At 39.0% G+C, this 14,533-nt stretch overlaps 1 protein-coding gene across 3 annotated transcripts in view; it reads left to right on the forward strand.

The window, feature by feature from the left end:
* Positions 1 to 2,861: 2,861 nt before the first annotated feature.
* The window catches only part of TAF4B (TATA-box binding protein associated factor 4b), a 124,462-nt gene continuing 112,790 nt past the window's right edge, over positions 2,862 to 14,533 (forward strand). For all 3 annotated transcript variants that reach the window (XM_004420981.3, XM_087439091.1, XM_087439090.1), the window contains exon 1: positions 2,862 to 3,678. In XM_004420981.3, coding sequence (XP_004421038.1) covers positions 3,336 to 3,678 — 343 coding nt within the window. In that variant the 5' untranslated portion in view covers positions 2,862 to 3,335. The remainder of the gene's footprint in view (positions 3,679 to 14,533) is intronic.

Here is a 14,533-nt window from a genome sequence, read left to right on the forward strand (position 1 = left end):
TCCTTTAAGAGGAAAGGAATGACAGAGTGGGATTGGAGGGGTGTGTTCTGATGCAGGAAGTGTTTCAATGTTCTGATGCAAAAGCACAGATACGGGACCAGGTTCAAGGTATAGAACTTGAAGGCATTGGTTTCTGGCTCACTTTGAAGCTGAGGCCATAACTATCTTAGCTAAATAGTTACATCTCCTCAAGCAGATTTTTTAGCTGATCTCATTTCACAGATAAACAAGGCCTTCTGTTTAAATTCTATAGCGTAATAAACTTTTATTCACTTTCTTAAGAGACCATAGGCACTTAGAAAATCAAAAGGACAATAAGAATAATTGACATTGTCCACCCAACAACTGTATCCTTAGCTATTGGTTTTGCTCAAGGTAAACTGTATCCATGTGTGTGTAAAATAGGGAAACAGAAATTTTGTATTTGTTCACAGTTTTGTTTCATTACCTGAATTGATGAGCAGAATGTTTGGACAATTAATGACTTAGTCCCTCATTTAGAAGATGCTATGGTCTGTATGTCTGTGTCTCCCCAAAATTCATATGTTGAAAATCTAACTCCCAAAGGTGATGGTATTAGCAGGTGGGGTCTTTGGGAGATGCTTAAATCACGAGGGTGGAACTCTCATGAATGAGATTAGTACCTTATAAAAGAGGATCTAGAGAGATCCTCTGTCCCTTCCGGCCATGTGAGAAGTCTGCAATCTGGAAGAGTTCTCAGGGGACCATGCTGGCACCCTGATCCCAGACTTTCAACTTCTAAAACTGTGAGCAATACATTTCTACTGTTTTTAAGTCACCCAGTCTGTGGTATTTTGTTACAGCAGTCTGAACCGACCAAGACAAGGTAAATGACTAAGTATTTTTCAACATCTTTAATTTAAAAAATATTTTAACAGATAAACATAATAAAATCAAGGTATAATCTTTCCCCTGCAATTTGTCTTTTCTCACATAAATAGAGAGATAAAATACACTTTGCATCCCTATGTATCCTGTTTTATTATGTTTTTATAGGAAGGAAATGTAGTAAACATAATTACTACTCAACTCCAAATTCAGGATACTAGTTACCTGTGCTGGGTAAGCAGCAGTATATTCTTTGCAACTAGAAAATTAAAGCTCTCATAGTGAGACAAATTATAAACCAAACACAAACAATTATGAGAAAAATGTTCCAAGTTACCTTAAAGAGAAAGTATACTTCCTCAGCCAAGCCTCTTTGTAACTTGATTGAGGATATTTACATACCTAAACAAAGTATGTGAGTTGGGGGTGGGGCCTAATGGAAATTTAGAAAGGGAGAGTTCTCAAAGCAAACTTTGAGCCTTCCTTCCACAAGTATTTACTGAACTATACTATACCGAGAGGGAAAAACCAGGGGTAAACAATTGCCCAGCCAGTAAAGAGCAGATCTCAGACTCAAATCCACTAGACCAGTTTTGCTTCACTGAAAATGGTGCACGGCTCCATTTAATTCATTCACTTAGCCAATATTCATTAAACACCTCTTATGTGCAAGGCATTTTGCCAGGGGCTGTGTGGGATATATGATGAATCAGACATTTGTGGAGTAGTACAAAGAGATGTACTTTGGCATCAGACAGACCGGTTTAAATCCCAGCTTCTTGGATAAATGACTCTTTTAATGGCACTTTTTAAGTCAGTAAAACGAGGTGGTTGTTTAAAAAAAAAAGAAACAAGGAAATGTATTTCTTACTGACCAGCACACAAGAGGTGCTCCATAAATTGAGTTTTCTTCTCCCCAACTCCACTTTGAGTTTTCTAGAAGTGATCAGGTAAGTCTTCATGGAATGGGGACAGTTGCGACTGATTTGGGTCACGAGATGGGTTCTTGATTTGGACTGGGTGAGATGTGGGAAATGGCAAACGTAGTGAAATGTGAGGACTGAGTAGGTCCTCTCCATTGGAGCTTACAGGGAGGGAGAAAACTAGAAGCTGTAAACATCAGGTTGCCTGCCTACTTGCAAAATCTCCTTCAGTACAGTGTCAGTTCCTACAAACATAATTTGATGACAATAGCCTGAAATCAAGGCATCTTCTCTGACTAGATCTCTAAGGGGCAAGTTTTTCCATATTGGACTGTATTTATTGATTCATTCAACAAACACTTTTCACTTATTCAAAGAATATCCAGAATTGTACTTAAGATCTAAGTGCTAGTATCTGAGGATGTAAGAATCAAAAGACACTGTCCCAATTTTCAAGGAGATAAACAATTTAAATATGTTTAGAGGTGACAGAGACATATATAGCAGCACCGGAAGAAAAAGATTTTCTCTTGGGGGAGACCAACTCTAAAATTATATGAAAACAGCAACATTTTACAAACTATAAAATTATACATTTTTAAACATTTAAAAGAAAGAAATGGACATTAAAAAAATTTTTCAATATGTCAACTGTAATGCTCATTTTAGCGACGCTTTAGAGCAAAGCCCGCAGAAAAACACTGAGGAAGCGTAACTGAGTTCTTACTGAATTACGGTTCTCCGAAATCAGTCTTCCACATTTTTTCATTAAAAAGTAGAAGCCTGTGGAAAGCACAGTCCTGGCTTTTCAAGAAACACCCACCTGGGGATCCGAAGGAGAGGAACGCGGATGCCGCAGTTTTCCAAGTGCGGTTTGCCCCTCCCACGTGGTACATTTTTGGCAACTCGCCCCTCCTTCCTCGCGATTCTAAGGATAATTCTAACGCCCTCTGGAGTCGTCCCTAGTGACGTCACGAGCACGATTCTAGTCTGTGGCCAATCACACGGCCGGATTCCGGGGGAAGCCCGGGGCGGCAGCGGCAGCCTGTGCGCGTGCGCGAGGTCTCCGCGTGGCTATATAAACATGGCTGGCGTGGCCGCGCGGTGGGGCCGTGGCGAGCGCGCGTAGGGGGCTTTGAGGTGCTCTGGGTTTGTAGTTTTGAAATTTCTGGCGGGGGAACCGCGGCGCAGAGTTTTGCTGGGAGGTGGGAGCCGAAGTGACGCTCTTCCGGCAGCCGCGCAGCTGGGCTCTGCTGCAGCGGGACCCGAGGCTGAGGCGCCGGGCTGAGCCGGCGCACGTGTGAGCGCCGCTGAGGAAGCGGCGAGCGGCCGGGCAGGTGTTGCTGCCGCCGGGGCCGCGCGGACGCGAGGAAGGTCCAGGACGCGTGGGTCCCTCTGCCCAGCCCGCGCCCGTCACTGACTTGTGTGTCGCGGCCCCTGCACCTCTCCCTAGCGATGCTGTGGGGCCGGAACTGCACTGGAATCGGCTGCTGCTTGTCAAGCCTCCCCTCGCCTCTGCTCCCGGAAAGGCAGCGCCGCAGCTGCCGCTGATCCACCTGGGGGATGCCCGCGGGCCTCACCGAACCTGCCGGCGCCGCTCCCTCCGCGGGTGTGAGCGCCTCCGGGACCGTGACCATGGCCCCCGCCGCGGCTCTGCCCGTCCGGGTGGAGAGCGCTCCGGTGGCCTTGGGCGCCGTGACTAAGGCTCCCGTCAGTGTCTGCGTGGAGTCGACGGCGTCCCAGCCCCTACGGTCCCCCGTGGGGACGCTGGTGACCAAAGTGGCTCCTGTCACTTCTCTTCCTAAAGTCAGCAGCGGCCCTCGGCTGCCTGCTCCTCAGATAGTCGCGGTGAAAGCCCCCAACACCACAACCATCCAGTTGCCTGCTAATTTGCAGCTTCCTCCAGGTATGTCGATCACCTTTTCCAGATTATCCGGCGGTGACTCCGGAAACGTCACAGCCCCAGATTGCGCCTTCTTGCTGGTAGCTCTAAAAAACTGAGCCGAGAACCTTTCATAACGTTGACTTTGCAGGGCGGCGATTTGACTTTACAATTAATATAGCCTGTTTGAGTCCGTACTGCATAGTTTTTCTTTCCGTGTTTAACGAAAGAATCTTTTCATCTAAGTGACACAGGAGAAGCTGGAGCTTCTCCCATTGAGGAGGGCCTTTGAGGCACTGGCTCCTAGATGGGGGAAGAGAAGATAGCTCAAGTTTATTTTCATGTAGAGAAAGGACCGGTTTATATATCCACCAGCTTCGATTACGATGTAAGAAAAAGTGTATTTAAAAGGTTCTTGTGCGTTAAGACTGAAAGAGAAATTTAAGTTTAAGCAAGCCAAAATAAGTTTACTCCTTTCTAGTACCAGAAATGAATAATGCTGCTTCCTGCACAATCTTTAGATGTGTGATGATCGTGACTTTTAGTTAGAAGAATCCCTCTCACTGGGAGCGAGTGGCAGAGTTGAGAAATAGATCAGAGCCATGCGATTGTCATATTTGAAGCGAGTGTAATGCTACGGTTAATGAATCTGACTACTTTTTTTCCTAGGGTTTCCTCTGTTGGGCTGTTTTTCATGATTTAAGCAAGGGTTTTGCTTTCTGATCATTTACCTATTGTAAATATACTGAATGATATTTGAGTGTTCTACCTTCTTTCCTCAACTAGAAGTCTCTTGGAATTTCAGGGGGGGAAAAAACACTTTTCGCGTTCCTCTTTGGAGTGAGCTCTACTCATAATGTTATTGTCTTCCGTTTATTTTGCCTTAGCAGTAATTGGAAGTCTGTCCTGCAAAGACAGTAAAGAGTGGAACCGTTTGATTCAAAAGATTTCAGTATCCCCTAGCAAGGTGATAGGGGCTCTTTTGTAGCTGATGTGTTATTTGGTCATGAACATTGTGAAGAAGATTATGTTCTTCAAGTGAAATTCTGTTTCAGTTTTGTATGGTCCACAAGATCCATACACTTAAGGCTGTGTACACCACTGGATACATTTTCTGCCAGTTCTAAATTGTCATCCTGCATATACTCGTAACTCTTATAGTTATGAATGTGTTTGAATGAAATTACCCCTAATTTGTTAAAAACTAAATTCCTGTCTAGTCAATGAAGTTTGCTTAGAAGCAGTCAAACAAGTATTAAGATAGAAGAACTTTCAAGAGTGAAAACTTGCTGGTAAGTGGGAACTGATCACTTGTTGAGGCCGTGCTCTGCTAGGCACTTTCTATACATTGTGTATATTCTTTCTTTTTGTTGGTCATAACAGGTAGGTAGCAAATAAGGAAAGAGGTCTCTTTCTCCAATGCCAGACAACTCATAGGTGTCGGAGGGAATTTGCATCCAGGTCTGTTTAAATTAACTCTTTCCAAACACTGTGCTTACCACTTGGTGTGTGTGTACAGTATGCCTCATTGAGTATCAGTGCTAAAAAGTAATTTATAGAATTTTAGAGCCTAACCTTTTTATACACAAGGAAACCAAAACTGAAACTTGCCAGAGCTAAATGCAAACCAGGACCACAGCCTAAGTATGCATTACACTAAAACATTGTATGCTCTTGACTATGAAGAAACTCTCACAAAGAGAGGAGATTGCTTTTAGGAATTGTTAGTTACAGAGGAGGTGGAGAGGTGCTTTGAAGAGCAGCTTTTGGGAAATTCTGCTGATGTGTGGCAGAAAAGCATACTAACATTTGTGCTCTCGTTGGTGCACAATAATATAGCCAATAGTTGAAGAATGAATTGGAAACACTGATTAAAATAACATTTTAAAAGGGTTGAGTCTTGTACCATTTCTTTTATAAAGTACTGAGGATTAGCACTTGATTGCTGAAGGATGCTTAAATTTTATAGAAGTCAGCTCTTATTTTCCAAGGTAAGGAATACTTTAAGTATTTGATTTCTCTTTACGTCACAATTTCCTCTATGAACAGAACTGGTTTTAAAAAATATAAATATGCACCACAGGTTTTTCTAGGGAGCAGGAGCTGGAAATAAAGAAGAGGGAGGGGCATTGTGAAGAAATAAAGAAACTATAGCGAAGCTCTGAAAATTTTTCTTTTGTCAAATGTTTTTGGTAATCTCTTCAGTCGTCTTATTTGTGAACCTGTGGGATTTTAGGCCAGACTGTGGCTCTTTCTGTTTTTGTTGTTCTTTGTCTCTCCTATTACTTGTTTGAGAGCAATGAGCAAGGACTTGATGACTTCTTTTATGTCATTAACTGTGGTAAATTCTGCTTGACAGTCACACTGTACAGAAATGTGTGAGGGTTACTTGTGAAATGGCTGAGGTCCTTTTTCATCAACTCCTTCATGCTGAGACATGGCATAGAATTTGCATCTTCTTTCTCAAATTCTGGAACCAGTTCCTGGATAAAGCAGTTATTCTTGTTTCCACCTTGACTTTTTTCTTTCTTCTTCCTCTTCTTTTTTTTTTTTTTTTTTTGGTGAGGAAGATTAGCCCTGAGCTAACATCTGTTGCCAATCCTCCTCTTTTTGCTGAGGAAGATCGGCCCTGGGCTAACGTCCGTGCCCATCTTCCTCTACTTTATACGGGATGCCTGCCACAACTTGGCTTGATAAGCAGTGTGTAGGTGCACGCCCGGAATCTGAACCCGCGAACCCCAGGCCGCCGAAGTGGAGCATGCAAACTTAACCACTACGCCACCGGGCCAACCCCCTCCACCCTGGCTTTATCAAAGGGATATTACATTATCATCAGCATCCACATTTGTCACAGTGCTGCTGGACTTTATGAAGTGAGAGGCTCTTCTCTTCAGTGCTCACCATATGTGCCATCAGCTGTTTAGATTTCAAAGGCTATGGAGTCAGCTTAATCCCATAGTGTCAATGGCATTATTCCACCTATGGATAGTCATCCCTCAGTAGAAAGTGCTGGCACTCTTTTCGTGCTGCTCTTCTTCAAGGCTAGATTGGGTTCTCCTATTTTGTGTTCTTACTTGCACTCTGTACTTTTACCACCTTAGTACTTTCACACTTTATTATTGTTTCCTTTTTTGGTTATGAGTTCCACAAAGGTAGGGACTCTCTGTCACTGATTTTATTCTCCCCAGGGCCTAGTAAGTTGCATGGCACATAGAAGGCACTTAAGTTGTTTTTTTCTTTTTTAAATTAATTTTTTTATTGATGTCATAATAGTTTATAACATCGTGTGATTCCAGTTGTACATTATTATTTGTCAGTCACCATATAAATGCATCCCCACACCCCTTGTGCCCACACTCCCCTTTGCCCTGGTAACCACCAAGCTGTTCTCTCTATGTGTTAGTTTATATTCCACCTATGAATGAAGTCATACAGTGTTTATCTTTCTCTGTCTAGCTTATTTCACTTAACATAATACCCTCCAAGTCCATCCATGTTGTTGCAAATGGGACAGTTTTGTCTTTTTTTTATGGCTAAGTAGTATTCCATGGTATATATATATCACATCTTGTTTATCCATTCATCAGTCGAGGGACACTTCGGTTGCTTCCATGTCTTGGCTATAGTGAATAATGCTGTGATGAACATAGGGGTGCATAAGCCTCTTTGGATTGTTGATTTCAGGTTCGTTGGGTAGATATCCAGTAGTGGGATAGCTGGATCATAAGGTATTTCTATTTTTAATTTCTTGAGGAATCTCCATACTGTTTTCCATAGAGGCTGCACCAGTTTGCATTCCCACCAGCAGTGGATTAGGGTTCTCATTTTTCCACAGCCTCTCCAGCATTTGTTGCTTTTTGTCTTGGTGATTATACCCATTCTAACGAGTATAAGATGATATCTTAGTGTGGTTTTGATTTGCATTTCCCTGATGACTAGTGATGTTGAACATCTTTTCATGTGCCTATTGGCCATCTGTATATCTTAATTGGAGAAGTGTCTGTTCATTTCCTCTGCCCATTTTTTGATTGAGTTGTTTGTTTTTTTGTTATTCAGTGGTGTGAGTTCTTTATATATTATGGAGATTAATCCCTTGTCTGATATATGGTTTGCAAATATTTTTTCCCAGCTGGTGGGTTCCCTATTCATTTTGATCCTGGTTTCATTTGCCTTGTAGACTCTCTTTAATCTGATGAAGTCCCACTTGTTTATTTTTTCTTTTGTTTCCCTTGTCTGAGTACACATGGAATTCAAAAAAATCCCTTTATGGCTGATGATGAGTAGTGTACTACCTATATTTTCCTCCACGTCTCACCTTCAGGTCTTTGATCCATTTTGAGTTAATTTTTGTGTATGGTGAAAGAAGATGGTCTACTTTCATTCTTTTGCATGTGGCTGTCCAGTTTTCCCAGCACCATTTATTGAAGAGACTTTCCTTTCTCCATTCTAGGGTCTTAGCTCCTTTGCCAAAGATTAGCTGCGGCACTTAAGTTTTTGAATGCAAGCATGAGTATATGTGGAGAGTATAGGGGGCAATCTGCTGCAGCCCTGAAGGGATTCCAGGGGCCATCACACATATCAGTTTGTATTATTTTTATTTTCTTTGCTTATTCTGCTTACAAAACTGTTATATGTTAAAAAAGAATTAGTGAAATGTAATTCACTTTACCAGAGTATTATGATTAACAATTTGTTGTATCGTTTTCCTGTTAGTACCCATAAATCTTTCTCATTTTTTAAATTTCTTAGTAGTCCATTGTATTGATGTACCATCATTTTTGAACCATTTTCCTATCTATAGACATTGATAATGTTTGCACTACATTCTGCTATTACAAATGATGCTGTAATAAACATCTTGGTATATATATTTTTGTGTGGTTTTGTAAACATGTTTTTATAGGACAAATTGCCAGAAGTAGAATTGTTGGTTCAAATACATATTGCCAAATTTTACGCTCAAAAGATTGTTTAAATGAACAATCAACAAAGTTGAAACTTAATTTTAAAAAGCTACCCATGAAATCTAAGATGTCATTTTCCAGACTTACCTGTAATTAATGGAAGAGAAGATGAGCCTTATAACTGAGCGGAGAGAGGTAGACTTAGAATATAGAGAAATGTGGGCTGGATGATAATATTATATAGATTTGTTACTTACTGAATAACTATGCCTAAGAGGGCTGTTGTTAGCTTGAAGTTAAATAAGTATATGATATATAGTAGCTAAGAAAGCTTGGTTCAGAGCCACAGAGTAAGGACTAGGTGGTGTGCTAATCAAGTTTGTAGATAACAAGAGCCTTGAAGGGGGTTAGTCTTTGGGAGAAAGTAGGGGAGTGATGTAAGGCATGTAGTAATGTAAGGCAGAACATTGGCCTTGGGATCAACAGACCTGAGTTTGAATCCCAGCTCTGCCTCTTAATAGCTTTGTGATCTTGGACAAGTTTATTAACCTCATCTTCAACTTAAGTTTTCTTATGTCTAAAATGTGGATCATAACTTCTTCATAGAAGTATCATAAGGATTAAATAAAATAAGCATGCAGGCCTGCATGTCACAGAACTCTAGGGAACACCATTGTGTGGAATACACTGTTGTACAGCAGGAATGTCCTGAATATTTAAGGTACTTATACAGATAGCAACTGCCCTAGGTACTCTGTGGTTGCTATTTATCTAATATATATTGGCATCCACAAAATTCTCAATAGTTTAAAAGGATGGATTTTTAAATAACCTCAATGCCTACCCACCCCCATTAGTTTTAATTAGACAAATGGTGTATGTTGTAGAATATCTGGAAAACAGAAAAATTACCCCCAAATATTTTGAGTATTTTTTAATCTCTTTTTATTTTTTACTTTATTTTTTTTCTTTTTGGGGGTCTCTAAGCAGAGCTCACCCTTTCTTTCTTTTTTTTTTTTTTAATTTATTTTATTTTGTTTTTTTTGTGAGGAAGATCAGCCCTGAGCTAACATCCATGCCAATCCTCCTCTTTTTTGCTGAGGAAGACAGGCCCTGGGCTAACATCTGTGCCCATCTTCCTCCACTTTATATGGGACGCGGCCACAGCATGGCCTGACATGTGGTGCCTCCATGCGCGCCCAGGATCCGAACCCCGGCCGCCAGCAGCGGAGCGCGTGCACTTAACCGCTATGCCACGCGGCCAGCCCACTAATCTCTTTTCTAATGTTAACTTTATTGAGCTATAATTTTTGTTATTTAAAATAAAAAGGAACCCATTTACAGTGAATTTTGAGAAATTTGACAAAGATGTGGCCACCACTGCAATCAAAATATAGAACAGTTCACTCCCCAAAGCTTTTGGTCTCTTTGGGAAAAAATGTATACATACCTCCTATTTTTACATAATTGGGATTCTGTGATATATTTTTATAGCCTGCTTTTCCCTTACTATTATATAGTGACCATTTTGTATGTTATGAACTCAAAAGTTTCATTTTAATGGCTATATAATCCATTATTTAATCATTCCTCTTTCCATTAGGTTGCGTATGCTTTTTATTTAAAAAATTACTTAAAAGTAAACCTAATATTTTTGTATTTAGATTGTGATGTGCATCTTGATTATTTTCATGGGACACATAACAAGAATTGGAATTTCTGGATCAAGGAATATGAGTGTTTTCAAGTTATTGATATAATTTTTTATTTACTTATACATTTCAAATTAAATAGATTTCCAGAATTTCCTTATATTACTCTAGGCTTCCTTAGATTACCCTAGGCTTAATTTTTTTCCAACAATCTTATTATTTTTGTAAACTAACACATGCATATATAAAAACAACAACAAAAGAAGGAGGTAAAAATCATCTGAAATCTTATGGTCCTATTTTAAAAGATGAAACTTAATTGAGGTAAAGAAGCTCTGTTTTGACAAAACTACGTAAATGGAGGAAAGGGTAGATGTACCATAACTAATAGCAGAATCTGGGATAAAAACTTATTGATTTAATTTTTTTTGATTTACTCAGAATTATGGGATTGAGGGGAAGAGGGAAATTTAAGTGATTTTAAACTCAGTAGGGGAAACTACAATACTTGAAGAATTAAAAGAGTTGGGCCCATGGTGCCTGGTGAAGAAAACCACTTAGAATATGTCAGTTGCCTTTAAGTTTTTAAAGGACTGGCCTGTGGAAATGAAAGTAGGCTTATTTTGTATGGTTGCACAAGGAACCCCTGCATCTGTGAGTATTAATGGGAAGAACATTTTGGTTCCACATTAAGGAAGAACTTTGTACCTCTGGTCTGCTTGTGAAGGAGTGCCACTTGTACTCTCCACCGTCCTAACCCTGGACTTACTTGAGTAGAGACTAGAAGATCACCAGTCAGGCATTTATGTATAGCTATTAAATTGTAATAGATGAATTCTAAAGTCTTTCTGGCTCTGAGATTTGTATGGGTCTTGTCAACTTAAAAAGCAAATTTGCCTGTTATTTTACCCTAAAACCAAATTTCTTAAGGAATAGCCAAAAGAATTGCAGTTGAAGATGTGCATGCTATGGCAAACCATAGGCAAATCCAGAGAATAAAGGAGGGGAGCTTGCTTGTATAGAGAAAAAGGGGGAGTAGAGAGGAGCTATTCTAAAGGAACATCCACTGGGAGAAATGAACAGTTGGGGGAGGCAAGAGCTTCTCATTGGCTGAGCTGCGGCATTTCTCATTGGCTGGGCTGTTGCTCGGTGGGGAGAGAAATCTTCCTTCTGTAGTAAACTAGTTGTACCTCCTGGTGGAAATGCAAGCTTACAGTTTTGTACTGTTTGGAGTAATTGATGGTGTATGCTAGGGCTTGAGAGCTTGTGCTACAGGCTTTCCTGACTCCAAATTCCTTGAGGTTTCTCTTATTCATTTCACAGCCTGCTATCCTTTCAGGGAAAGTATTTACCAATGCTAGGAATATGGAGAAATCAGAGCCTCCATCCAGATCAGCTTGCCACCAAGACAAAGTAGGAGAGACATCTTGGGGGAAAAAGCAGTTCACTGGGCAGAAAAGTAGAGTATGTTAAGTTATGTACCGATAGAGAGTGGACACTGGATCACTTTACACTTTAATATCTTAATATTTTTACAGGAAAGCTACTCTGAAACCTAATGCATGATTACTTTCTTTTGACATGTAAGTAGAATAAATAGGCAAAGCTGGCTGTTGTTTTATGATTGGGAAAAGTGAATCTCAGATATTTATCAGGATTGGATTCAAAAAGACTTGGTAACTGGTCTTCAGAAAAAAGACTAATGTTCAGTTTCCGTTATATGTTTATAAGTGCATTTTACAGATTGTTGCCCAGTGGAATTGGGCCTTAAAGATAGATAAATACTTCAGCCAGAAGAGGATCCAGCGTTCAGATGAGCTAGTTTTTCTATTCTCAGTATTGTCTATCTGCAACTATTGTAATTTTACCTTCTAGTGATGTTTTGAGTACTTAGTTGAAGAAAAGTTTGGATTGTTGACCTTTTGGCATTAATAACAACTATTACTGTACAAAAGTCCTCTCAAATGTATTGTCTTATTTGATCCCTTTAACAATTCTGCAGGGTAGGTATTAAGTCTCTCAATTCATGAACATGGGATGTTTTTCCATTTATTTCAATCTTTACTATCTTTCAACAATATTTTGTAGTTTTCCACAGTATTAGTTTCATACTCACTTTAATTTATTCCTAAAGTATGTTATTCTTTTTGATGCTATTGTAAATGGAATTATTAATTTCATTTACAGTTATTCATTGCAAGTGTGTAAAAATACAGTTGACTTTTGTATATTGATCTTGTATCTTGCTGCCTAGCTGAACTCATTTACTAGTTTTAATAGCTTTTTTTGTTAATTTGTTAAGATTTCTATATACAAGATCATATTATCGGTGACTAGATAGTTTTACTTCTTTCTTCCTGATCTGGATGCCTTTTATTTCGTTTTCTTCCTTAATTGCCCTGGCTAGAAGTCTCAGTACAATGTTGAATTGAAGTGATGGCTGTAAGCATTTTTGTCTCATTTTTCATCTCAGATATCTGTGTATTGTTCCTGATCTTAGGGGGAAACCATTTAGTCTTCCACCATTAAGTATGATATTAGCTGTGGGTCTTTTGTAGATCCCCTTTATCAGGTTGTAGAAATTTCCTTTTATTCCTGTTTTGTTGAGTATTTTTATGGAATAAAGGGTGTCAGAGGTTGTCAAATGCTTTTTCTGCTTCTGTTGACATGATCTTGTGATTTTTGTCCTTTATTCTATTGATGGGGTGTTTTATACTAATTAATGTATGGATGTTAAACCAACCTTGCATACTGAGATAAATATCACTTTGTTATGGAGTATAATGCTTTTTATCTGATGCTGAATTCAGTTTGCTAGTACCTTGTTGAGAATTTTTGCATCTATATTCGTGTGGTATGTTGATTTCTAGTTTTCTTGTGATATCTTTGTCTCGTTTTTTGTCTCATTTTGGTATCAGGGTAATATTGACCTTACAGAATGAGTTGAGACGTGTTCCCTCCTCCTCTATGTTTTGAAAGTTTGTGAAGGATTAGCATTAATTTTTTCCTTAGATGTGTGGTAGAATTCACCAGTAAAGCCATCTGGACCTGGGCTTTTCTTGTGCATACTTTTTTGATTACCAGTTCAATCTCTTTATTTGTTAGTTGTCTATTCAGCTTGCCTATGTTTTTAAGTCAGTTTCAGTAGTTTGTGTGTTTCTAGGAATTTGTCCATTTCATGTAAGTATTGGTTTACAATTGTTCATAGTATTCCCTTATAATCATTCTTCTTTCTGTAAGATTAGTAGTATTGTCTCCTTTTTCATTCCTGATTTTAGTAATGTTGAACCTTCTCCCCTTATTTGTTAGTCAGTCCAGGTAAAGGTTTGTCAGTTTTGTTGATCTTTTCAAAGAATCAACTTTTGTTTTGATTTTTCTCAATTGTTTTTCTCTATTCTGTTTATCTTTGCTCAGACCTTTTAAATGTCCTTTCTTCTGCTTGCTTTATTTTGCTCTTTTTTCCCCAGTGTTTTAAGATGGAAGGTTAAGTTAGTGAATCTTCCTTCTTTTTAAATACAGGCATTTACAACTGTAAATTTCCCTCCAAACACTGCTTCGGCTGTATCCCATAAATCTAGGTATGTTGTGTCTTCATTTTCACTCATCTCAAAAGTATTTTCCAATTTTCCTTGAGATTTCTTCATTGACCAAGTGGCTATTTAGGAGTGTGTTGTTTAATTTCTACGTATTTGTGAGTTCCCCCGATTTCTTTTTGTTACTGTTTTCAAATTTCATTCCATTATAATTAGAGACCATACATTGTATGATTTCAATCCTTTTAATTTTGCTGAGACTTGTTTTATGTCTTACTATATGGTCTATCCTGAGAGTGTTCCATGCACATTTAAGAAGAATGCTATTGTTGTTGGGTGGAGTATTCTATAGATATGTTTTAGGTCTGGTTGGTTTATAGTATTGTTCAAGTATTTGATTTCCTTGTTGATCTTCTCTCTAGTTGTCTATCCTTTATTGAAAGTGGGGTATTGAATTCTCCCAAGTATTATTGTTGAATTGTTTATTTTTCCCTTCATTTATGTCAGCTTTTGCTTCATATATTTTGGTCTCTCTTGTTTGGTGCATGTATGTTTATAATTGTTACATCTTCCTGATCCACTGGCTGTTTTATCAATTATAAAATGCCCCTCTTTATCTCCAGTAACATTTTTTTGTTTTGGTCTATTTAGTTGGATACTAGCATGGCCATTCCAGCTTTCCTGTGGTTACTGTTGCATGCTGTATTTTTCCTGTCCTTTTACTTTCAACTTTTTTGTATCTTTGAGTCTAAAGTTTGTCTCCTGTAGGCAGCATATAGTTGGATTTTGT

This window comes from Ceratotherium simum, chromosome 14, assembly GCF_057802395.1.
Source record: "Ceratotherium simum simum isolate JZ-2026a chromosome 14, ASM5780239v1, whole genome shotgun sequence".
In the NCBI taxonomy this organism is placed as follows: Eukaryota; Metazoa; Chordata; class Mammalia; order Perissodactyla; family Rhinocerotidae; genus Ceratotherium; species Ceratotherium simum.